Source organism: Lycium barbarum, chromosome 3, assembly GCF_019175385.1.
Source record: "Lycium barbarum isolate Lr01 chromosome 3, ASM1917538v2, whole genome shotgun sequence".
In the NCBI taxonomy this organism is placed as follows: domain Eukaryota; kingdom Viridiplantae; phylum Streptophyta; class Magnoliopsida; order Solanales; family Solanaceae; genus Lycium; species Lycium barbarum.
In genome coordinates this window covers 22,795,510-22,821,283 of record NC_083339.1, presented here as the reverse complement: position 1 = coordinate 22,821,283, position 25,774 = coordinate 22,795,510, and the positions used below count along the sequence as shown (strand labels likewise).

General features: G+C 34.0%; 3 protein-coding genes and 1 pseudogene across 6 annotated transcripts; all 4 read right to left on the bottom strand.

Moving 5' to 3' along the window:
• Nucleotides 1-2,996: 2,996 nt before the first annotated feature.
• Nucleotides 2,997-4,634, bottom strand: LOC132633808 (protein LURP-one-related 5-like). The gene is made up of 2 exons (XM_060350259.1): nucleotides 4,086-4,634; nucleotides 2,997-3,530 (listed from the first exon to the last, which is right to left on the bottom strand). The coding sequence occupies exons 1-2, from the start codon at nucleotides 4,446-4,448 to the stop codon at nucleotides 3,063-3,065; spliced, it is 831 nt and encodes a 276-aa protein (XP_060206242.1). The 5' UTR covers nucleotides 4,449-4,634; the 3' UTR covers nucleotides 2,997-3,062.
• A 731-nt stretch (nucleotides 4,635-5,365) lies between these two features.
• LOC132634576 (U2 spliceosomal RNA) lies at nucleotides 5,366-5,491 on the bottom strand (annotated as a pseudogene).
• Nucleotides 5,492-7,020: 1,529 nt separating this feature from the next.
• LOC132630761 (uncharacterized) lies at nucleotides 7,021-8,320 on the bottom strand. The gene is made up of 2 exons (XM_060346349.1): nucleotides 8,100-8,320; nucleotides 7,021-7,716 (listed from the first exon to the last, which is right to left on the bottom strand). The coding sequence occupies exons 1-2, from the start codon at nucleotides 8,197-8,199 to the stop codon at nucleotides 7,313-7,315; spliced, it is 504 nt and encodes a 167-aa protein (XP_060202332.1). The 5' UTR covers nucleotides 8,200-8,320; the 3' UTR covers nucleotides 7,021-7,312.
• An 11,176-nt stretch (nucleotides 8,321-19,496) lies between these two features.
• On the bottom strand, nucleotides 19,497-24,962 carry LOC132630759 (high mobility group B protein 1). Of its 4 annotated transcripts, none has more exons than XM_060346343.1 (8): nucleotides 24,808-24,962; nucleotides 23,191-23,277; nucleotides 22,863-22,982; nucleotides 22,709-22,766; nucleotides 22,568-22,612; nucleotides 20,720-20,800; nucleotides 20,503-20,601; nucleotides 19,497-19,766 (listed from the first exon to the last, which is right to left on the bottom strand). In XM_060346343.1, the coding sequence occupies exons 2-8, from the start codon at nucleotides 23,259-23,261 to the stop codon at nucleotides 19,716-19,718; spliced, it is 525 nt and encodes a 174-aa protein (XP_060202326.1). In that variant the 5' UTR covers nucleotides 23,262-23,277; nucleotides 24,808-24,962; the 3' UTR covers nucleotides 19,497-19,715. The 4 variants fall into 4 exon arrangements, with proteins under 4 accessions (XP_060202326.1, XP_060202327.1, XP_060202328.1 ...); XM_060346344.1 differs by having other exon boundaries at nucleotides 23,191-23,273; nucleotides 24,808-24,956; XM_060346345.1 differs by lacking the exon at nucleotides 24,808-24,962 and adding an exon at nucleotides 24,658-24,702.
• Nucleotides 24,963-25,774: the final 812 nt, after the last annotated feature.

The following is a 25,774-nucleotide window of genomic DNA, read 5'->3' as shown; positions in this document are numbered from 1 at the left end:
CAATCCGGGTCGGAAAGAAGGGTGGTGCCTTAGCTCATGGGTCACGTGAGGTGAGGAATTAGGGGTTAGGTGAGTTAAATTTTTGTAGGTTAGTTTAGGTTAATTGGGGAAAGGTTTTCTTTTACAGATTCTAGTTAGGTTCTTTTTAGGGAATCTATTCCTTTTTTTTTTTCAATTCTTTTGTTTTTTCTCTTATTTGTTTTCTTGTGTTTTGTTTTTTCTTTTGGTCTTTTAAAGATATAGATAGAATATAGTGATAAAAGTATTAGCTAACTATTTTAGAGGACTAACAAAAGTATGAGAAAAGTTAAATAGCTAGACTAAAATAAATTGTAACTAAGAAAACCCTAAAATCACTAGCTTATTTATTAAAAGCTAAATTTAAAAGAAAACATATTTTTTAGTAAATTTTCTTTTCTTTTGAAAAATAAAGACAAAACATATCATAATGTGGCTCTATTTTTGTAGTTTTTAATTTTAAAAAGTAAGACTTACTAAAAATAAAATACAACTAAAAATATTTAACTAAACCTAAAAGAAATACTTAAACGCTAAAAATGGTGTAAAAACTTAAGTTCGGTCAAAAATTAGGTGTTCACAATCATCTTCTGAAATCTTAAATGAAATTAATCAAGACATATTAATTATATTAAGAAAAATGTGTTCTCTATTTCATGTAGCTCTATTTAAAATTTTCATAGCATTTAATAACATGAATTTTTATTTTCAGTAGCAATTTCGTTTTGATTATCTCCCATCGATTTTACATTCATTTATCCCAATGGTTAATTAGGCTTCTTGTAATTTCCTGTTTGCTTAAATTTTTACAGAACGGTTTGTTAGTATTTTTAATCACATGTGTTGCTTGATTGTGGAGTTGTCCCCCTTTTTAGGAATAAATATATGTAAATATCTATTGTATTAATTATGGTTAAGACCTTGATTTAGTTAATTAAATTTAAACCACTAATAATAAAATTAGATAAGTGTCACACATCTAGATAGGAACTTGGGAAAAATGGAGATGAGCGGGGTTCTTAAATATTAACGTATTTGGCCAATGAGAAAATAAATCTATGACTCCCACGTAAGCCTGTCAAGTGGGCTGAGCCGGCCCGATAAACCCGGCCCACCACCGGTCCGGCCCAGACCCACTAAGAGGTGCTAGGGGCTGAGCTAGGTGGGATTTATTAAGGGCTGGGCCGGACTGGGTGGACAGCCCCCTAGCCCGGCCCACCGGTAGCCCGAGTGATGGCCCCCCTGGGCACCAGCCAGGCCCACTTCAAATTAAAAAAAAAAAAAAAAAAAGAGAGAGAGATATAAGTACTACGAGCCTGTTTAGCTTAGCTTAAAAAAAGCAGCTTATAAGTTGTTTTTTTAAGCTAAGCCAAACGGGCCAATTATTTTTTTGGGCTTATTTTAAGCACAAAATGGCTTATAAATTGGCCAGTCAAACACTCAAAAAAGTTATAAGTTGTTTTTAGCAACTTATAAGCTAAGACAAACGGGCTCTACATTTATTACTAATAATAAATATTTTAAAAACATTGTATCCCAATAAATTAGGAGTCTTTTTTTACGGAGCACTTTGGTTTTCTTTAAAATTGTATTTTAAAGCTAGACAATCTTGTTTTCTCAACAAACATACCTTTGATACATTTTCAGTATATAGTATATATTAGATTGTGATAGTTTTATATAAAAGTAAAATTCCATTAGCATGTCATATATATTGTGGATACGTAGATTATATCAAATATAATACTCCCTCCGTTTCAATTTACGTGAACCTATTTCTTTATTAGTCTGTGCTAAAAAGAATGACCCCTTTCTATATTTGGAAACAATTTACCTTTATGCAATGATTTATAGCCACACAAAATATCTGTGACTCATTTAACACCACAAGTTTGAAAGTCTTCTTTTCTTTCTTAAACTTCGTGTCCAGTTAAATAGACATATCAACATCTACATAAATAATTTAAAATAAAACTTACAACTTAAATTGACAACATTGCAAATTCAAAACATACAAACTTGAACGGCGAAATATTGCAAATCAAAGTTCAAAACATACAAATTAAACGGCTAACATCGACGGACAAATTTAAAGAAGAGATAAACTTCAAAGTTCAATTTCGTGCCTTTTCACAAGTGCCTACGCAACACACCGGTACCCCCCTCCACACCCCCACCCCACCCCACCCCCCTAATAGGCTAATACCCAGCGCTCTGGACTTGTGGAGATATATGTCACCACAATGTTGACATTTAACATGTTCCTCGTTTACTCGCTCAAAATGGATCCACACCGCACTTGAAGTTGATCTTCAAATTCGAGGAGAAGGTGGAGGATTATCCATGGAAGTTGAAAGTAGTAATGTACACTAGTTGAATAGCAAATTTAGACAAAGAGAGAATTGTGGAAGAATTGTGTGAAAATGAAGAAGATTGGAGGGGTATTTATAGTTTGAAAATATGATCAAAGTGTAGTTATTCATAAATTTAGGGGTTCAAATAAAATTGGCAACGACTAGTTTTTTAAATTTACAACGGCTAGCTTTTTGAATTTGACAACGACTAAACTTTTTTTTTTAGTTTAGTAATTTTATCATTAGATGTAAATGTTAATTTTATTATTATTAGTGAATGTAAATGTCTATTTTTGTATTAGAACTTTAAAAAAAAAAAAAGGCCCGGCCCACTAACTAAACCCCGGCTCAGCCCGGTTAGCTCGAGGTGTAGCCCCCTATCCGGGTAGGGGCTGGGTCAGACACCCTTTTCCCTCCCTAAGCCCGGCCCCTTAACTATAGCCCGGCCCGGCCCCGTGTTGCCCACGTTTAAATGGCCCGGCCCACTTGACAGGCTCTCACGTAAACCATCTTTAAAGAGGCTTTTCCATATAGTTCTTTAACCAGAATAAGTTTTAGAGGCAAGAAGAAAAGTGAAATAAAAATAAGAAGCTTCAACATTGTATTGGAGAAGCTCATTAACACTAAACCGGTAGAATTTCTTTTTTTCTTTAAAACCCCTTGATATTTTAGAGATGCAAATCAATTACATTAAGAACAAATAATGGGAGCGTATGAGTTAGGATACATGCGATCCAAGATAATAATAAAAGCCATAAAAATGTGAGGTTCAAAGCCTGGTTGTACCACCAAGCTAAAAACGTCGTCGCTAATCAAAATGGTACTGCGAGCGCGGGTTGTAGTGTTAGCTACTTTTCGCGATATATTTGCTACCATATGACCATCAGAGTCGATGATGTTGCAATTTCGCCTACGAAAAGAACCCTCCACCCTGTAATTCGGCCTCCTCCTACTCTTCATGTCCATGACATTATTCTCTCTGGCAACAAAGACTTGAGCCTTGCATGATGAAGTGGTACTTGTTCCCATCATAGTAAACAAAGATAGTGGAGGTCTTCTCATTACGAACAAAGGAGTAGAATTGTTTAGCTCAGTGGATTGATCATCATCTTCCTCTCCTCTATATCCATTCCATTCATATTGCAATTGCACGCTCATCTGTTAATATACATATGCATGATTATGTATGCATGATTCATAATTGATTAATATGATCAATACATCGACGGCTTCTTAAATTTGTCATTAAATTTCATTTAGATAGTTGAACTATGACTTATTTCAATCTAGCACCTGAACATATATAATAATGTGTTTCTACTCGACACTTCTGCCCTTTTGCCCATTTCCTCAAGCACCTATTACGCAATCACATAAAATATGTCGCTTCCTTTAATTATACATATTAGCATCAATTACAGCAGGCCTGAAGTTTTATGGCTTATTGAGACTAACACGTATAATCTATACAGTAATTAACATATTTTAAGTGGTTGATTTATAATGGGGGCTTGAAACACGCACAAGAAATTTTCTAAAATTTGAGTCGGAAGTGAACGCGTTATCATGTATATTCAGGTGTTCAAGTGAAACATGTCAAATTCGATTTTCCAAATGAAATTTACTGACCAAATTTAAGGGATTATCTATGTATTAGCCTTGATTAATTAGAAGAAGAAATGAAGATGAGGATGAAATTAAAGTAATGAATACCTGTGGTCTCAATGTTAAGAGAGGTTTACCATGTGCATCCATGAGTATAAGTCCACCAGATCTGCTGCCCCGGCTAGCAATGGATCGATTCTTCCTTCGGGTGTAATTGTCTACCCGAAAAACTAATCTGCCTTGCTTATCAAACACCGTAAATCCATCTGTTCCTTGGAAACTCATACTGGATTTCTTCCATACTGTAAAAATAGACGGGCAATTAGCCCGTGGCCTACTTAATATTAATCGAGCTGGTGGAGGAGGAGGAAGACGATTATTATTGTTATCTTTGCGTTCATCTTCGTTGTTGTAAACAAGAGTTTTGCTTCGTAGCTTTCTATGATGATATGCTGGATGAATTTTTGACATGTATTGAAGTAAGATGGAGAAAACGCAAGGAATTGTTTGAAGAGCGACTCAAATTGCTTATTTTTTTCTTCTATCGAAATAGATAAATATAATCTCGCTAACATTGAACTTCCTCTCTTAATAAATTTTGATTAGAACGAAATACGTTGAAGAATATAGTCAGATAGTTATTATTTTTTCAATATATGATTAATATATTTAATCTTTCTACTTGGTTATTGATCATGCTTAGTGGAAGATGACGAGCCTTTGTCGCGTCCGAATGGGTTTCAAACTTAGTACGCAAAAGATTAATTAACTATTCTATCTATGAATGTAAACTGGAAGAGTATTGGCCAATGGAATGAAAATGTATACAATAATTAATGTATGTATGTGGAAAGCGAGACCTCTCTTTCAACTAATTTATGTTTGTTTCTCTATATTGTCCTTTTATTTAATTGGCAATCAGAAATTGTTAGTGGATGGTATTAATTAGTGGTTATTAACAATGTTAAACATCCACATCATTCAGGTAGGGCTGGCTGGCCTTTGTCCACTAATTCCATTCCTCGTTACATAAAATAAAAATATAGGTATAGATCTCTCTACAGTTGATATTAATCAACTCGTGGTCGATAATAGGCTAGTTGCCCACGGGAAGAGTATATATGTCGGTCCAAAAAACAAAACAATAGGATTTGAATACTAGGCTGGAGCTAGAGTTCAGGGTATAAGTTCTACCGTACTCAGTAATTTTGGTCCAAATCGCTATATTTATCTTAAAAAATTTATTTACTATGTAAAAATTATTAATTTAATAATAACTTTAAAAAATTAGAATTTTAAAAACATAAACTTCAAATACTGGCTTCATCCCAGCAAGAAGGAAAGAAAAAAGACCACGACCACCTTACTTTCTTCTTTGGTGGGGTGCGGTAGGATTAGCCCCTTAGAAACAGTTAATATATCGTGTGAGCCTATGACTTGCATATCAAAGATTAAATTAATAAGAATATATACTACTCTTGACTTGATCTTAGCCAAAAGCCCGAGAAAAGTAACGCGGCAACCTTACTTTACCTGATAATTATATCCCAATTACCAGCCAACAACCATTCTGAATGCTAGGGTCCTACTTCCATCTTGTGTACCAACTCCAACTCCCTTCATCTAATTAGCTAATATACATCTCATGTATTATATACTAACAAGCTCTTTTCGGTAAAAACTCAAGTGCTTGAAAGTAGTCATGGGATAAACTATTGACATAAAACGATAACTTTATGAATCTATGGTGTGAAGAAGAAACAAGGACATAATATTATATGTCTAAGCGCAATGTTTGACATTATTCCCGGTAATATACATGATTCTCTTCTCAGTTATTAAGGTTAATATTTTCCTTTTGGACTTGTCTACGGCTTGCGCTTTTGTTGTTTTTTTGTTTGTCTTGACCTGAAGGCAGATTCCTCATAGTAATAAATTATCACGCCTTGACAAAATTGAAGGCAGGAGGCATAAAACTAAATTTTAAAGAGAAATCTTAAGTTTTTTATATAAAAAGAAAACACAAAGCCTTATTTCTATTTTTATTTGAAGTTTACTTTCTACATTTTTTAGATGCAATGCTTCTATTTTTATATAATACTTCTTCTGTTTCAATTTATGTGAACCTATTTCCTTTTAGTCCGTGTCAAAATGAATGACCTTTTTTCTAATTTGGAAACAAATTCACTTTATGAAATGATTTACAACCACACAAATATTCAAGACTTATTTTGAACCACAAGTTTCAAAAGTCTTCACTCTTTCTTAAATGTGTTGCCCAGTCAAATGGGTTCACATAAATTGAAACGGAAGGAGTAGATTTCTTCTAACAATTCATTTTAAATTGATAAAATGATAATGCATTTAATCTTTCTTGAAACATTGTCGATCTTATGTAAGATTTTATCTATTTTAATTTTGGAAAATTTGTATCCACCAAAAATAAGTGTAACACTAATTGTTAACATTACTTAAGTGTACACTGAGATTATGAATGTGCCAAAATCATGTCCAAAAATCGAAAGTCCTAAAAATAACTGACACCAAATCACATGCCCAAAAACCAATCACAACTAATTGTAGGTCTCAAGCAATTTTGTTTCTATGGCCAGTTTGTCATTGCAGAAAGAGGATAAGTAGAGAATTTCGACATCTTGAAATTTTCATACACGTCCTTTTCCTTTCATGCTTTCTCCTGAAATTGAAGCCTGACCAATCATGTAGGTTGTGGATAGAAAATATTGATTGCGAAGAAATATAGGATAACCATGGGCTCCCCTGAAAGAACCAGGGAGTTAATTTCTGAATCCATTTCAGGAATTTTCCGTAGCCACAATTCGTGCTGAAAAATAAGACTGACACAAATTACATAGGATTGGTGTTTTTCTGCACACTATTACTTTAATGATTCGGGAATCCAGTTTGACAATATACAACAGTAGTGCGGGCATGATTAATCATCTTATTTTAGTGGTACTCATGTCGTACGTAGCATGTAAGATGAAAAATTCTACTACTTCCATCAAATTTACTGGATTCAATATCTATTATTTGTACATATTTAGTCAATCTTTTAATACATAGCTTAAGCCAAAAGCTATGGCTTCAGATGAACCCATAGCTTATTAGCTGGATACGGCCTGATTGGTAGCTAGTTGCCTCTTGTTCGTTATTAGACTTAGGCCTCGTTTGTTTGCACTTAATGGAGGTCTGAATCTGAATGGTTCAGACCTTAGGTCATTAAGTGCATTTATTTACATAAGATCTAACCACTTCTAAGGAAAAGCAATTTTTTAAAATAAGTAGATTTTAAAAACTTGACCAAACACACAATATTAGAGGAGAGGAGTAGCACAAGAGGTGCAGTTGCAGGTCTTGGGTACAAAAGCACAAACTCCAAAAGGCTTATTAGGGAGTTGGCAATCGATAACAAAGCAACAAGGCATGCTTGTGCAGTTGCTACTGGGCTCTGCCGCCGACGACATACAACACTTGCAAGCCAGACACAATTGAAAAGGCGCCACATTCTGTTGCTGATGCTGCTGCGACCACAACCACATCGTAGACTTATTATAACCAGCTGCTAATTCTGTTTCCAATTCCAATGATGCTGTTACTAGTCTGTATTCGGTAGCGCTGTGCAGGGGCTCTAATCGTTTCCTGGAGACTCCCAATGATGTCTCATCTCGCTTCGTATCATCATCATCCTCCTCAATAACATGATTAGTCACATGAGAGCCTGCAAGTTACAAATGAATTATCAATATACGGTCAGATCTCTCTATAGTAGTCATTCTCTATAATAATATTTCACTGTAACAATTATATCTCCTATGGAATCAATCTTTCATGTTATGTCATATTATACGTTTTTCATAAGAACATTTTTTATAGCAGCCAAAAACTACAGGAATAAATTTATAACACTGTTATAGAGAGGTTTGATTGTACCTCATGCAGTATCCTACCACGTCAGTACAAGAATATCTATAGGTAAGCTTCTTTAAAATGAGCTTGTATAATCCCGAAAAAATAAGATATATTACCTGCTACAATAAGTAAAAGTGACATGATAGTGTAATATTACATATAGCTTCCCAACTAAACTATTAAGAGAGTTACCTCTAGCTGGAACCATCATAACCAAGTAGTAGAAGAGGAGGATGAGAATTACTGGTCTTGATGATAGTTTCTCACGTTTTTGAACGGACAATTTCTGCATGATTGTATGATGTACCGTTTCTTTAATTTTTGCAGTGTAAAATTAGCAATAAAGAGAAGGCTTATGGGTTAAGTGGTGAATCAAGGAATATATGCAACGTCTGGCCGAACTCCATAACCCCAATGACAGTTGGAAAATTCTCCAACACAACTTAGCACAAACAAAAATACTTTTATTGATTCGTAAAGAATAAAAGTGGGGTTCCAGGCCCCAGCTATATCCCAGAAAAATGTTCTGCCTTATCTAACTGTTTCTATATTTACCAAAAATAAAAAAGTGTCTATTTTTAACTTATATATATACACACACAAGTCTATTCTCCCTCAATTTATGTGAAATGGTTCAAAGTACTAGAGTCCAAACACTTCATTTTGACTTTAGATTGGGTATAGATTCTTTAAATATTTTAAAATAAAATTCAATATTTGAAAAGTACTACAAGTAAACATAGCTAATGATTCAAAATATTTGAATAAATTATAGTCAAAGAAAAAATTATTTCACTCCAAAATAATAACACTTTCACATAAATTGGGTCGGAGGTAGTACCACTTATATATTGACTCACTTAGCAATCAAAGATTCAAGAGTTGGGCCGTGTAAATTTATCCTCTAATCATGTAAGAATACATTGAAATATGTGAGGAGGAGAGAAATCATTTTTTTTTTTGGGTTTCCCACGCGATGTAGGTATCCATATTGCATCCTGACTATCATTGAATTCGCGCCGCGTAGGGTCCATTAAGGGGAAACGCTCTCTACCAAAAGTTTTTTCATATCCAGGACTAGAAATTAAAATTTCTGGGTAAAGGAGGAGCAGCCATATCTACTACAACACATTCTTCAGTGGTGAAATCAAATGTATTGTATTGACCCAAGCACACATTCAACTCCTCGATGAGAAAACAAGAAAAAACAAACATAAAGAACTTAAAAGTTGCATCAGCAAACTATTATTTACCTATTAAAAAATCCTACCTCACATAGGCGTTTGGCCATGAAAATCAAATATTTTTCATTTTATTTGGAATTTCGAAGTTTGAGTTGAAGATGGAGTTGTGTTTGATTATAGTTTTTGCAAAGAATATTTGGTTGTTTGAATGTATTGAAAGTGAAAATAACGTTTTAGGTGTTTTACAAATTCCAAATACAACTTGAAACTTCAAGTTGTATTTGGAATTTTCATGACGTTGATTTCTAAATAAAGTAAAATAATTTTTCAGAAAAAGTGAAAACTTCTCATGGTCAAACAAGTGAAAACTTCTCATGGTCAAACAGGCTGCAATTGACATCAGAAGTTTAACACAACATCAAGCCCAAGCTCAGCTTTGAGGGGGTTAAGGATCGGGCTGGGCAAAATATGGTTCAAACCGAAAAAACCGACCGAATCGAACCGAAGTTAATTTCGATTTCGGTTTTTCGGTTTATTCGGTCCGGTTCGGTTTAAATTTATAAGATTTCAACAATTCGATTCGGTTTTCGGTTTATGCAAAATTTAATTTGATTAAACCGAAAAACCGAATTTTAACAAGCCTTTTTTTCTTGAAACATATATTATACATATATATTGGGCTTCTGCCCATAAATAATAAACTACAGAAGTGGTGCACTAATATGTCTATAACAAGATGGAAGTTTTATCTTCCCAAACTTTTAACAATTTATTTAGTCTTCCAAAATACATTAGAAAGCAAGAAGAGAGTCATAAACAGCAGCAAGAAGAGAGTCATAAACCTGCTGTTGCAGATGTTTGAAGTTATTTTCTCTTAGATTTGCGGTGTGAAATTTTGGGGGGTTGATTTTCTGCCCTCCTTGTAAGTGATGAAAAATGTCTCTTTCTGGTCTCTCTATAATATGTGACTGTGGTCTTTGTGTTATTATAGTAGAAAAAATATGACAAATTTCTTGAAAATGTATAAAGCTTATATTGAGAGGAGAAACAAAGAGACCAAAACAGTTTATTGTCTAGCTGAAGTGTTGATTGCTTCTCACTATCAGGATGTCTTATTAATCCTCCATTTTGTTTCATCTATTATGAATGTTGAAACCATAAAGTCTGGATCCAATTGATTGTAGTTGACTTTTGTATACTAGTGCTAAAGATTGCACAGAGAGAAGATAATAGAATGGTTGTCATTTGATTTCTGTTAAATTGATGCTTAACTATGTCATCCATATCTAAACCAAAAAAACCGACTGAAAAAATCGAACTGAACTTGCAAAAATCGAATCGAACCGAAGTTATTTCAGTTTGGTTTCGGTTCCTATTTTTTACAAACCGAATGGAATTTTTGAAACCGAACTGACCGACCGAACGTCCAGCCCTAGTTAAGGATGATAAGAAGCTAAAACAACATACGGGTTTAATTTTATAAATTCTGGATACCCGTATCTAGGCTTCAACCTAACCCCCCCCCCCCCCCCCCCCCCACCCCCCAAACCCAAATCTAACTTGATCTGCACGTGGCCTGTGAACAATTTGGGTCTGGGGAACGGAGCCACCATGGTCGATATGAGTTTTGACAGAATTTAGTAATTTGGCCATAAGCTTTATGTTTGTGGTAAAAAGAAAATTCATTTAATATTTAAAAATATTTTATTCAAAACCCAATAAATAACTAGAATTATGATTCAAAATTCATAAATTAAAAATCTTGGCTTCGCTACTGGGGAACGACAAGTAGCAATTGCATCAAGAGTGACAAAGAAACTGCTATATCTATAATCCGGGATCTTCTTGTTGGCATATGGAACATCGCCTCTAGTTAATATAATGGTTGATGCTGAAGACGAGGCTTCATTCCTGCAGCTACTGCCGTTAAATTTAGTTCTTATAGCTTGTTTGACTAAACTTTTAAAAGACCAAAAGTGTTTATTTTAGCAACAAAAAACTTATTAGAAACAAGTGTTTTTAAGCGGTAACATAACTTGTTTTTCAGCTTTTAAACAAAAGGTGAAAAAAGTAACTTCTCTAAAAAAATAAATGTTTTTGCATATCAAGACAAGATTATCCATATTTACCATATTAAAATTAGTATAACTTCATTTCTTGTAATAAGATACGTAAAAGCACTTTTTGAAAATATGTGTCAAACACAAATTATTAACAAAAGCTATTCTCAAATGATTAGAGTACAACCCAAAAGATCTTTAAGTAACCCAGAGCAGCCCCCCACCTTCGCATAGATAGCCGGCTCCCTTGTACCATTCCGGGATGGTTTGGGCTGTTACTCGTGCGATCCGGGATGTAAACGGGCTAGCCTCCGCTGTAACCAATGCAGTCTATGTCGCAAATGAGCTAGCTCGGCCGGTTAGATGAATAAATAAAGATAAAATAAATCAAAAGCAACAAAAAAACATCACCATTTTTTTTTTCTTTTTAGACTTTTTTTGACTATTTCGAATCAAATGTTGCGGGAGAGGAGTTTGACCAACTATCCAGCGAAAAGACAATTTCCCTTTGAAGAGAGGTGCAGTTTAAGTTTGAGGTATTAACTACCTACTATCAACTAAGATGACATGATTTTTAATTTTCCAATTGAAATTTCTATTAGCAAAATAATTAAATTATTGTTAAATTTTGCTAGATATTTTAGGCTACCCTTAAACTATTTCGAGTATATAGTCCTAAGATTCTAGTGTTCACATCTAATTGAGGTATTTTGTTACTTTTAATTATTTGTGCGTCCTCTCAATACTCTACCGTGCCGACCCCCTACCATATAGTAGAGAATTCAATTTTCGCGTACAAGAATTTGTCTTCCCATTTGTTGAAATTGGTGGACGGTCTAAAGGACACGTAGCCCAAAGTGAAAGAGTAAGAAAATGTGAACGCTCTTATACTATAGGGACGAAATTTTGGCATCGCTCCATTTCTGCCAATTGGCCGTCCGATCGAGTTCATACTTCACAAAGCACCTTAACAATTATTAATACTGCTCCTATCGGCCTTTAGCAATTTTGGAAATGCCCCTATTGACCTTACTTGTTTCATAGAATCCACAAGTACACAAGAGATAGACTTCATGATACACCGTGGCAAGTGTAGTTACGTACACAAGTTCTTTTTGACATTTCATGTTATGTATAATTTATACATTATATATTAAGGCTTCTAAGCCCATACATTATGATTCTTAGATATGTTTAGCCATTAAGCCATATGATTAACTTATTCAAAATTAATCATGTTTTATCAAAACGATTCATGTATGTTCACGATTACGAATGGGTAAGCGTATCTAGTTGGTTCAATCGATGAAAGTCAAAGGCATCGGATGCCGGTCACATGTTCCTTAATAATGAGTGAGTCGTGACAATAGTTACAATAGAATCAATAAGCATACATGAAGTTATGATTAAGTTGGAAAAATGAAAAAATGATGATGAACTTAAAGGGTCAAAGGCAAATCTACTCGAAACTCGAAAGTCAAGGTACTAAATCAGACAGGTTATTCTTGAAACAAGAATCAAATCTAGCATCAAAAGTTTAATGATCGTAGCATCTGAAAAAAGAAACTGTGCAAACACTATGAGTAATCCAACGAGCTATAAGAAAATAGAACCTCTGATGATATAATAAATGTAAATCGCTTCAAAGGACGAAGTTGATGTAGGTAATTACTTTAACAAAACGAAGCATACAATAATGAAGTATAGAATACTATTATCATTGAAAAGACAATAAAGACAACTCAAAATGAAGAAAGTGTCATATAAGTTCGGATAAGAGGACAAATAAGAACTACAAAAGTAGATTTTCGAATGTATCATGAGATTGTCTATCAGAGATTTCATGCCAATTCAGTTAGAAATTTAAAAGGCTAGCTGGACTTTGAAGTCAGATGCCACATCTCAGAAAGATAATCGGGTATGAGTTGTGACTCAATACTTACTACTCCTATATAACAATTCAAACATGAAAGGCAAAACAATGATTGTTGATCAGAGTACATCCAATAATGAATTCTCTTCCAAGCCTATTCATTTTTTATAACTATCATACCGGTTACGAGATCTTGGTTTAGGTTGGGGCTTGGCATTGAGAAATGTCAAAAGAACTTCTAGGAAGCTCCAGAACCTTCTTTAGTCTCTCTTCCGATGTACGAGCATAGCTAGCCCAAACAATTGTCAGTTTTTCTAATACCCGTGCATTCTTTAGAAAAAACCTTAGTAGTTCTGTCTCGTTTTTATTCTTCATTCTTTTTAAACCAGCCAACTGGATCGACCTTAGATGAGATTCCAAGCACTCAATTCTTTCGTCAGGATCATGCATCTGCCAATTCTCACTCCAGCTTCCATCATTCTAGCAGACAATTGAGAAACCACTTCAATGACTACAATAAACACTTAATTGGAACAACAATTAATAACACTTAGCAATAATTCAACAGCATAAGCAATCATTTTCTACATTACAAGTGAAATGTCAAACAATATTCATTTTCAAAATGTTTGGACTATTTCCTTTTCATTGGAACTTCTTTTTTTTCCCTAGGAATGCCTGATGCACTAAAATTTCCAATAATTTGTTGATATTGCAAAGTATGTACCTACAATTCAAAATAAGCTATCCATCCTAAGAACATCTTACTCATAGCAGTTCATCTAAACCAACAATTTCCTCATTGAGACAAGTATACAAATGGTTCCGTTCAACCACATCTCCTGCACATGAAAACATTTGAAATATGCATCTCAAAAGTTCTACATTGAAATGAGTTGATTTCAATCGGTGCCAATTATTCGTCTTTTTCTTCAGAGGGGAAATCAAATAATTTTGGCAAGCTCTCTTTGCAATCAATTCAGCTTAGAATCAAATGTAGATACTTTGATTACTGGATTTGTTTAGTCAAAATACTGTTCTAGACCAGATTTATGACTTTTCCTGATATCAACTCAATTCTCCCTAAAACGGTATCATTATCATCACAGTTTTTCTTAGACTGTCCTGACATCACTTCACAGATAAAATTAATACAACCAGATATGTTGCCATGAAAGACGGATTAAGTGAAACATATTAAGTTCCTTGCAGCAAACATGACTAAATTTAATGGCATGAGTAAACATGTCATCATATACATGCCAACTTCCAAAGTGAATGTTAAAAGTTAAAACAGATAATCAGTCAATTTTGGTGTAGGAATTTCGCTTGTTTGAGTCTGCTTTACTCCAATATAGGTTTATTGTTTAACCTCGCAACTTGTTGCAATGACATTGCAAATCAGTCAACTTTTCCTTAGAAAGTTTAGTAATGTCAGTTCTGAGCCTAATCTTACTACCTTCTGTTATTGAACGAATCGTTTCATGTTAATGACACCTCTAGTTTTACAGAACATACAAGTCGTTCCGACCAACAACCATAGAAAAGGTACATAATTGTGAAAAAAATGATGAATATTACCTCATCAGAAAACAATTTAAGAATGTTATAAATTGAAAGAAATAAAGAAAAACTTGTCCTACTTTTATAGTAGAAATAATTTAGAAATTTAATTAAACTACTCACATTTTCATATTAGTAAATAAAATTTTATACAACAACATCCAACGGATTATATTGCAAAACATGGTTAACATCTTATTAACTTGAATTAATCCTTACTAAAGGGGATGACAAGAGATTCCACTATATTGAAGAGACATTCACTAGGATTATATTTCTTTCTCAGAGCTCTACTCAAATTGTTAGATTTCTCTTATGTTCTGATTTTCTATTTGATAAATTAACTCTATCAAGATGGATTACTGTAGCGAAAAAGCGACGTCCTAATAAATTGTCTTAAGTATTGATCTGGGTGGGCGATTTAAGTTGTCTTTTAGTCTCACCTCTTGCGGTTCATTGGAAGTTTTAAAAATATGCTTGTCGCGGGGAATTCTTATGCCTCTGCCTAACGATTTGGGTTTGCTTCACTTGCATACCCTTCATCTTGAGCATGATCAGTTTTCCGACCAGAATTTGACAACTCGTTTATTATCAAGAAGTATTCTGAAAAAGTTGGTCTTAGCACGGAGTTATGCAGGAGATCTTACCCTAATTCACATCGCTTGAACATCTCTTGTTTACATTACCATACTAAATGACAATGATAACGGGAATAGGTATGGCCCATGCTCAAGTTCTTCAATATGTCTGTCCGCTGCCTAAGGATTTGATCACAGAGAATATCCCTTCAATGGGATCTCTTGACATATACTTTACTAATATGGCCCATCATTTCATAAGATTGGCAGGATCTTGCGTGACATGCTAGACAAGGTTCCTTCCAGCTCAAGTTTGAAGCTATGCATGATGTCTATAATGGTAAAGTTTTCTCGTTAGGTCAAACATAAAATTGAATTTTAATTACTTATGCATACACACACAAATAAGCATTTTTAAACTTATATCATCTCTTGTTATTTGCGGTTGTAGGGTCTTATCACTGTAGGATGGAGCTCTCTAGTCAGTTTTTCTAAGCTGAAGAAATTAGGATTGTTCGTTGGAGTTGATGAAGGTTACATGCGAGTTATGATGTCATTGCTTAGGAATTCTCCTAATCTAGAGGTTCTGAGATTGTTTTCTGATATGGTAATGCTCGTCATCTTTTTCACTAATTCTTCTGTACAAATTATGTTTCTTTCATATGTTAATTGGTTGAACAACTTTTAAGTTTTGTAAAACTAGAGGTGTGATTAACGTGAAAGGATACTTTCAATAGCAAAAGGCAGTGAGATTAGGCTAAAAACTGACATATCTAAACTTTCCAAGGAAAAGTTGACTGATAATTGCAATGTCATTGCAACAAGTTACAAGGCTAAACTATAAACCTATATTCGAGTAAAGTAGATCCTAACACGCAGATTCGGGTCACCAAAATGATAACCATGCCACAAAAAAATGAAAGGGAAAGGATCTGATTTATCTGATTGGCCATCAGTTTTAACTTTTAACATTCACTTTAGAAGTTGGCAAGTGTGATGTGTTTACTCATGCCATTGAATTTAATCATATTTTCTACATGAAACTAATTGGTTGAAATAAATTTGATCTGTGAAGTGATGTGATGTGGGGAAAGTCTGGAAACTTAGATAATGTACAACCTTAGGGAGCATTAAGTTGATAAATGAAAGAGAAATTGTAAATCTGGACCTGAACTTTATCTTGATTAAAAAAAAAAACATGTCAAAAATCACAGTATGTACATTTGGTTCTAATCTGAGTTGATTGCGAAGAGAGCTCGCTCAAAACGTTTTCTTTTAGAATTTCATTATTTTAAAATATGTCATTATTAGTTTGAAAGTATATTTTAGGTGACACACTGGTTATGCTCATAATAATTTTTTAACTTTCACATTTTTTCTCAAGTAAAGTTCATGTTCAAATATAATATTAACTTGGATAATATTTTCCTAATTTAACGGTTGTTTTTCCTTTTCAAAGGCGGGAAAAACCTTAAAAACATGCACAATCCGACCCTTATGAGTTTTGAAAAACATAAATACATGCACAATCCGACCCTTATGATTTTTGAAAAACATAAATACATGCACAATCCGACCCCAGTAGTTTTTTTTTTTCCAATTATGTGTGTTTGTCACTCTCTTCTCTCTAGGGCTCATAGAGAGAGGTATCAGGTCCTATTCTTGAATTAGTTATTCGGGCTACTCATTTGTCCTTTTGCTCCCTTGGTGGCTTGAAGTCAGGAGCTTCCCCTTTTGCTCTCTTGGTGACTTGAACCCACAACCTTCAGATTAGATGTGGAGGGTGCTTACCATCTGAGCAACCCGTCTTGTCACCTTTCCAATAATATTACACCACTTTCATTGATCGTCGAAAGTTTGTATACCAATCGATGGGGATGCAAGTACTATCGTCGAAAAGGCTTTGTTAGAATGATTTCCCAAAAGGTTTAGCAATTGTACAAATAAAAGGTATCAAAAGATAATTTATAGAACTTCACTATGCATATATCTAAACCAAGTCAGTTCACAACTTACACAATATTTTCTGATCTAATATTTTTTTTGGATTCGAGTGAAAGCACCTTGTGAATAGTTATAGCTTGATTGCAGTATCCGATAAAGACAATCGAGATCCCGTTTACTCTCTAGCCGGATTCCATCGTTTATTACGTCACTACTAAAAATAAAAAGGAATTAGCTACAAATAAATGTTGTAGCTAAACAATGTAGCGACGGATAATAAGAAAAGTTCTGTTAGCTACGAGTAATTTAGCGAATATATTAACGACGAAGTTCGTAGTTAATTTTTTTTTTTTTTGTAGTGCAGTTGCACGCCCTTGTTTTTTTAACGAAAATGTAACTCCTTTTTCAGACCATAACCTAAAAATAAAGAAGATGTTCACATTGATACACTAATCACTATAAAAAAAAAATGCATCCAAATAAACCACAACAAGCATCCTACAAGAATCAAAGGAGGTAACTCCTTAGTCTGCTTTTAAAAATGCCCATGCGCACTCTTTTGTAATGTATAGTACTCCTTCGTCTCAAATTATATGTCATTTAAAAGTTCAATATAAAATTAATTATTTTTTCTATTTTACCCATAGTAATAATTGTTCGTGAAGACACAAACACCTCAATTATGGGGTGATGGTGCATAAATAGAATAAATATTCAAAAGAGAAATTATATCTCAAAACATAAATAAGGGTAAAATAGTCTAAAACCCCTCCTAATTAATGTTTCTTAAAGGGGTGTAAAAGAGAATCGCGACAATAATTTCAGACGGAGAGACATATTAGAAGTTCCGGCCCAGCCAGCATTTATCTTTCAAAATATGATTCTTTACCTATCTTTATTACTTCAAAAACACCACCATAAAGAACAAAATGAAACTTTTTTCCTACTTAAGAAAAAATTCAAAAATACCCAAATTAAATTATGTGCAAGCAATTACAAACTGTATATCTATGTAGGTAAGAATGAATTTATGAATTTTATGGCAAGTTTCTAATGGCATGAATTTTGTGATATCATTTTTTTTTCCCTTTTGCCGTGGATTCTTGTAATTCAACCTACTCAAATGGAAAGGGAAAGTTTATAGTAATTAAACATTATTGGATGCTCTGAAAAAAGTTTTAATAGCACTACCCCTCTAACTTCTTTTTCTTTTGTACATAAAACCTGTCTTCATGTATGGCAAAGTAAACCAATGGCATTTTAAAGATTACAGCCAAGAAATCCCACTTCTTGTTAAATGGAATTCTTGCACATGGATACTTCTAATTAAACACAAATGGCTCTTCTATTTATTGGTACATAAAGGAGAATGGGTCACGTGCTTTATGTCCAGCATCTTTGACACAACTAATATTATACTAGCAGAATTGTTGGCATTCTTATGGACTACGTTTAGCATTGAATGACAACCTAATCTGAAAAGAGATATCCATGTGTTTTCATTCTTCGATTAAGTCAATCATATAAATATATCATCTTCTTTGATTATACACATAAAACTTAAGTGGAAAATGTCTGGGGTTTTACGACTTATTGAGACGAACGCGTATAACTAAAGGAGATGACATACATTATGGAGGTTAACTTAACTACCTAATAGACGAAAGAAAAGGTACACAGAAAAATGTTTCAAAATTTGAACCGTAAGCATCTAATTGAAACCTATTAGGAGTTGATGTGTTCAATTGAAACAGGGCTTAGTTCGAGTTTTTAAATGAAATATCCTGACATGTTAAAAAGGTTGGCTATGTATTAAGCCCTCAAAAAAAAAAAAAAATCGTCGATACAATTTTTGACGCTTTGCCTAGTGATTTGCCTGCAGAATCCATTATCGAATTATCTTATTGCTGGTCGTTTCACTAAAAATTTCTATTAAGCTTAAATGGGAAAGTTCAAAGAGTCACCACAAGATACGTTCCGGCATAAACTATGATCCCCTTGCCTCAGTTTATTCTCAAGCATGCAGTATCAATTTCTTGCTTGAATCTTGATCTTGTTTCAAGCTTTGTATTTTCCTAATTTTGGAATTAGGGCTTCTAATAAAATTTGATACTAAAGTTGAAAATTGAAAAAATATCTGATACTGGGAATGTATAACTGATTTTGCCGAGGTACATCAAGCTTCGGATACCCAAGAGATTGAAGTGGGAGAGACCTTTTTGTATCTATGATAACCAAAAAGAAAGCGGGAAAATTGCAGTAATTCTTTGGAAAAACTACGTTCTCTCTGTCTTCAACCTTAATTCCTCTAACCCGATATCTCTCCCGTCGCATACCTCCCTATAAATAGATAAAGACAAAGGAATAACCGAACCACACCTAGAAAATGCCAGTCAAAGCCAACGTGATATATGACATACATGCCATATATCACGTATCGTCATATATATATATATACAAGTTCATAGGACCGAGTTTCAGCAAACTGCGTAACTCAACTAGGTTAACAGAAAATACAACAAAAATACATACGTTCACCCAACCCATACCAGATGGCATAAGTACAAAAACTATAATGTTTGTCATGGACCAAGGAAAACATAACTTCAATCATCTTCCTCATCTTCATCCTCTTCGTCGTCGTTGTCCTCTTCGCCCTATGGATTATCAAGCACTAGTAAGTCCGAAAGAAAAACAATGCAGCCACTCCGACAGATGAGTCTACTTGAAATAAATACTTTTCCCCCATTAAAGCAGCAGCATAGCACCTCCAGTAATGCATCCAAGTCCCATATGAGGACAATGTATAAATGTTTACACATTAATTAACTAGCTTCATAATAGGAAAGGCACTTGCCTTCTTAAAGTTCATTGAGCAGATCATTAACCACAGAACTCAAATCAACTCTATTATAAATTCAGCACTAATTTTGTCGAAAACCACCAGCATTTATGACAATTATCATAACTTGTCTTTTCAGGAGTAGGTTCTAGTTTTCAATGTCCCAGACTCGTATTGGATCAAGCATTAACATCCAAAGTTTAACATTTAGCATCTACTCCCTCGGTCATTTTTGCAATCAGAAGTGCGCCTCATGCATCCTACTCTCTAACGGTCAATGAACCTAGAATGGTCAATGAACCTATTCTCTATCAACCTTACGGATGGGATAATTACGAGCCGACAACACTAAGATTTAATCCCAAACTTAATCCTGTGATATTCCACCTTATCACATGAACCAAATGACCCCTAAAGTTTTAACATCCTCAAAGAAGAGGAACTGTGAGCCACAGCATTCTTGTCAACATGAACTTTAATTTATTAGATGCAATTGCAAGTATCGAGTCAATAGGACACTCTGGAATTCCGAAAACTATTTATAATTATACCTGCGCACTTTCCTCCGCATCTTCATCATGTACCTCAGGTTTTGACCTTTCTTCTTCTTCTTCTTCTTCGCCTTCGCCCTCATCATCTGAGCTTTCCGGCTAATTCCATTGATGAAGTGAGAACAAATAAGCCATCATTTCTAGCTTTATGATGATGACTAATAATGTGCAAAGATCATACGGATCTTGAAAAAAAAACAAGTCACAGGAAGCTTACCTGCTTGTTGTTGTAAGCATTCATGAGCTTGCCATACTCGGCCTTCCTTTTTGCAGCTTTGGCTTCATATGGTGCTTTTTCCTTTCAACAGATAAAACCAGCCTTATAAGTGGCCTCATTACATTAAATATGTAGATATTGTCCCAAAAAAGAAATGGTAATTAACCTATTCTTATTGTGCAAAATAAACAGAAAAGGGTCATATATACCCCTGTACTATCCCAAATAAGTTGTAGCTGTCCTCTATTTGCTTTTTCAATGATATATACCCCCACCGTTATCTTTTTTAGTATATATACCCCTCCGTTTAGTATATATACCCCTCCGTTTAACGGCCCCTTTCCCCGGGACACATGGCATGATCTGAACGCCCCAACCCTTTTTTTCTTTTTATTTAATCATCTCTTGGACCAACTAATTTTTTAACCCGAACCCGCTCCATACCCGACCCATGACCCTCTTTCTTTTTGTCTCTTCTTTAACAGCATACTTCTCCATTGACACAAGCTCCAACAATGTTCAATTAAGCTTTGAAAGAGGAGCTTTACGAAAGAACAGGAAAAGGAATGGAGAAAATCACGGGAGAAGATGATGATTTTCCGACTCGACCCATTTTCATCATCTTCTCCTTCTCTTTTTAGCCGGAAAAAATTATCTCCAGCGATCCTCCACTCTGCTGGAAACGGCTCTCTCCCCTGAAACCATCCAAAATCCATCAATTTTCACCCAAGAACCACCATGTAACTATCAAAACACCATCAAACACTGCATCCATCACTGGAAAACTATGTAAGCCGCCGCGAACCACCGTCATCTTCACAGTCAGTCCACCCGAAACCCAACTCATCTTCTTCTCCGCCAGCCAGAAACAAACCCAGTTCCGTCGACACCATTTCTCCAAGTCTAAGACCCACCTGAAAATCAGTTGCTCCGGTTGAAATTGGGTTTGGCTCGCCCATTGAAACTCAAGTTCGAGGTGCCAGCAAGGTTTTCGAATGCAGTGGAACTCCGCTGCCGGAGTCGTTGGTTCCGGAAGGACCCCTGTTACCGTTTTTTGCGTATAAAAGTAGCAAGAATGTGATTGAGAAAATCATTGTTATAATTCCTACCACTACTGTTATGTTTGGCTCAATTCTCTGCATCTGTACGGCGGTGGAGGGTTGGTGTAGGTGGTGGGTCTGTTAATAATGGTGTAGAAGAAGATTGGGTTTGAGCAATTTTTGCACAGTTCGTAGCTGTAGCAATGATCAAGAAGAAGAAGAATGGGTTTCTAATGGGATACGGGTATGGGTCAATATTTGGAATTAGAATTGGGGTTTGGGTGTTAAAATTATTAAATAAAAAAGAAAAAAAAGGGCTGGGGCTTTCAGATTATACCACGTGTATCTGAAAACGGAGCCGTTAAACATAGGGGTATATATACTAAAAAAAGATAACGGTGGGGGTATATATCATCGGAAAAGCAAACGGAGGACAGCTACAACTTATTTGGGAGAGTACAAGGGCATACATGACCCTTTGCCGCAAAATAAATACTAATATTTCCGCCGCCAAATAAATTTATGAGATAATTACATTTTTGGACCACTCTAAAGCATAATAGCCGATAAATGTATATGTTTTGTATATTAAGTATACATATACGATATACATAAATATACATATGATATACATAACCAGCACATAGGTTTACTAATGCTACTTGACTCTTCTTCAAAAAGAATGCTGAAAGAAGTTTTCGACTCTGTAACTCGTATAACAATATAACAGTACAACATGTATGAAATGGTCATTGCACCAAGTTGGCAGCTCGAGTCACTAATTTTAGGAAATAATTGAATTACTTACAGCTGCGCTCATAGATTTCCACTTTTCTCCTGCAGCTTTCCCAACCTTCATTTATAACATAAATAAACCAAGAAGTATTCAATTTCTCAGAACCAACTATCAAATGAAGCAATGCTTATGAAATAATCATCAAAATCTTACAGCTGATACAGCCTTCACATTAGGATTCTCCTTTTTAAATGTCTTCCTGAATTCCTCACTGCGCAATAGCATGCATGATTTTTTGTCAGTTACAGCAGACAATTACACATATCCCAATGAATCTAGAGTTTATTATGACGAAAACGAAGCGTACAGGAATACGAAGAAGGCACTTGGAGGCCTCTTAGGCTTATTAGGATCCTTTTTGGCCTTTTTATCCTTCTTGACCTTCCTTTTGTCGTCCTTCAACGTGGCTTTTCTCTTCCCCATCTTTCTGAAAATAAGAGACACAGACATGATCCGTCACTAAAATACTCCTTTTGTCGTTGTGCCACAACATAACGTCAAAACTAAAATCAGAGGAACTTCATATCCGTAACCCAAAAGGTAGCATCAGCTAAAATTTCGGAAAGGTCTATCCAGTATAGAAATTACTCACATATAAAGCCAGAATAACAAACAAACTTTAAAACGTTACATACCGATCCTCAACAGGCTTCAGTGCCGACCTTGTTTCTTTTCTCAACGCCCCTTTTCCTTTTCCACCCTTCATTGCAACTTACAACTGCCTAATCCAAAAAGCAGCCTTAGTTAAAACCCCATCATTTTTGTCAAAAGTATGAATGGCGCCAAATAAAAACATGATTAATGCACATTGAGCACTCAAAGCATTACTAAACGACACGACAATTAGTTGTCCTACACTCTATTTGGATGGCAGCGAAAAGATAGGCTCTTTTAACTCACCTAAAGAATGACCCTTTTTTGTGGAAATATACCTTGTTTACGTCAGAGGAAGATGGAGGAGCTTATGTTCGACGAGTTCAACTGAACTCAATATTCTCGCATTCAGAACATAGATATATGTTAAAATACTAAACTTTTCTACAAATATTAACTTTTGAACCCATATTTTCACAAGTACAATGAGTTGAATGCTACATTTTGGTTAAATCCCTATGTTACATCTATCTACATGATCTTACACTAACAATTTTAAGTGCAACCGCAAAAGTAAGTAAAACCAAAACTACTTCAATAAATAGGAACACAAGACTCAGAAAGAGATAAATTCAACCTTCTTCACACACAAAAAAAAAAAAAAAAAAAAAAAAAAAAAAAAAAAAATTAAAGATATATATAAAGAATGGACCAAAAAAATAAAAGTAAAGATCTATCAGCAAGATTTCTTATATACCTGATTCAACAACGAATAAAAAATTATTCTAAAATACACTAGTTGTAGAATAAATAAACCTTCTTATAAAGACCAAATCAGCAAATTCCTTTCATTTCCTCAACAGTAAAACAAAAACAAAACAAAAAAAACATGAAACCTTAATTAACCACAATGAACCAAAACAATTTTTATTTTTTTTAAAAAAGAAAAAAACCCAAGTAAGTAATTACTTCAGAAAAGCAAGTTTTGGTCTTGCTAATGGATCTTTTAACCACATAAAAACTTAATTAACCAACTGAAACAAACAAATTTAAAAAAAAAAAAATAAACCCAAGTAAGTAATTACTTCTGAAAAAGAAAAAAACCAGGTTTGGGTCTTGAAGAACTTATGGGTAAATTGAATAAAAGTACTGTTTCTTACAAGTTTCCTCAATTAACGAAATTGAAATAAGAAAAATTACAAGAATAAAATACACTAGTTTTAGAACCTTCCTATGACCAAATAAGCACAACACATAAAAAAAAAAAAATTAAACTCAAGTAAGTAATTACTTGTGAAAAACAAGTTTTGGTCATGAAAAAAGTTATGGGCAATTGAACAAGAGTACTGTTCCTTACAAGTTTTGTCAATTAACAAAATTGAATCAAGAAAAAATTACACGAACAAGTATTAATTATTAATATGAAAAGAAAAGGGACCAAATCAGCAAATTCATTTCATTTCCTCAAGAGCAAAAAAAAAAAAACTTAAACCCAAGTAAGTGATTACTTCTGAAAATCAAGTCTTTTTGTTGAAGAACTTAACAAAATAGTACTGTTGTTACAAGTTTTCTGAATTAATATAATTGAATAAAGTAAAATTACAAGAACGAGAATTAATTAATTTAATAATTAATAGGGAAGAGGAAAAGGGGAATACCAGGAAGAGAAAGATAAGAAGCTGTGGGCAGAAAGAAGGGAAAGTGAAGAAGAAAAAGAGAGACCAAAAAGGGTAAGAAAGAAAGAGAAGACTTTAGTATGACTGAATGATAGCAACAAATTAAACACTAACTCGGGGCATTTTATTAAAAGATACTTTTGAGTTACTTATTTAAGAATTTAGGACTCAAATTTTAAAAATTAGGTAAAAGGAACTTTATCCCCCTAAGTTTTTTTAATTTACATAAAAATCTCTAAGTTTTTTTAATTTACACAAAAACTTTTAAGTTTTTTTAATTTACATAAAAACCTCTAAGTTTTTTCAATTTACACAAAAATCCAAAAATAAAAGCAAAAAAAAAAAATGTACGTTTTTCTCTTAAAAAATACGCAAGCAACTATTGATTGCTTAAACAACTCCTTGTTGCTTATACAATAACCTTGTATCTCATTAAAACTAGGTAAACAACTAGTAGTTGTTTAAATAAATAAAGGTTGCTTATAATAAACAACACGAAGTTGTTTAAGCAACTCATTATTGCTTATACATGAACTCAATTGGAAATTAATTGATTGATCACAAATGAAAATTAACTAATATAAAAATCTTGTTTCTTGTAAAAACTAGTCATTTGATGAACGATTAAATCCAACTTATTAATTTTATCATCAATTAATTGACTATACTAATAGTTTAAACAAAAATTTACTGATCCAGTGATAATGGAATCAATGTTGTTTGATTATATGAATATTAGAACATCAACTTATTGACTTGATAGCAAACAAGTGAATACGTTGATGTTCAACTATTCATATAATCAAACAACATTGATTTCATTATCACTAGATTAGTAAGTTATTGTTAAACTATTGGTAGAGTCAATCAATTTTGCGATCAATTATGATATTATTAATAAGTTGGGTTTAATCACTCATTGGACGACTCGTTTGATATTTAATTGTTA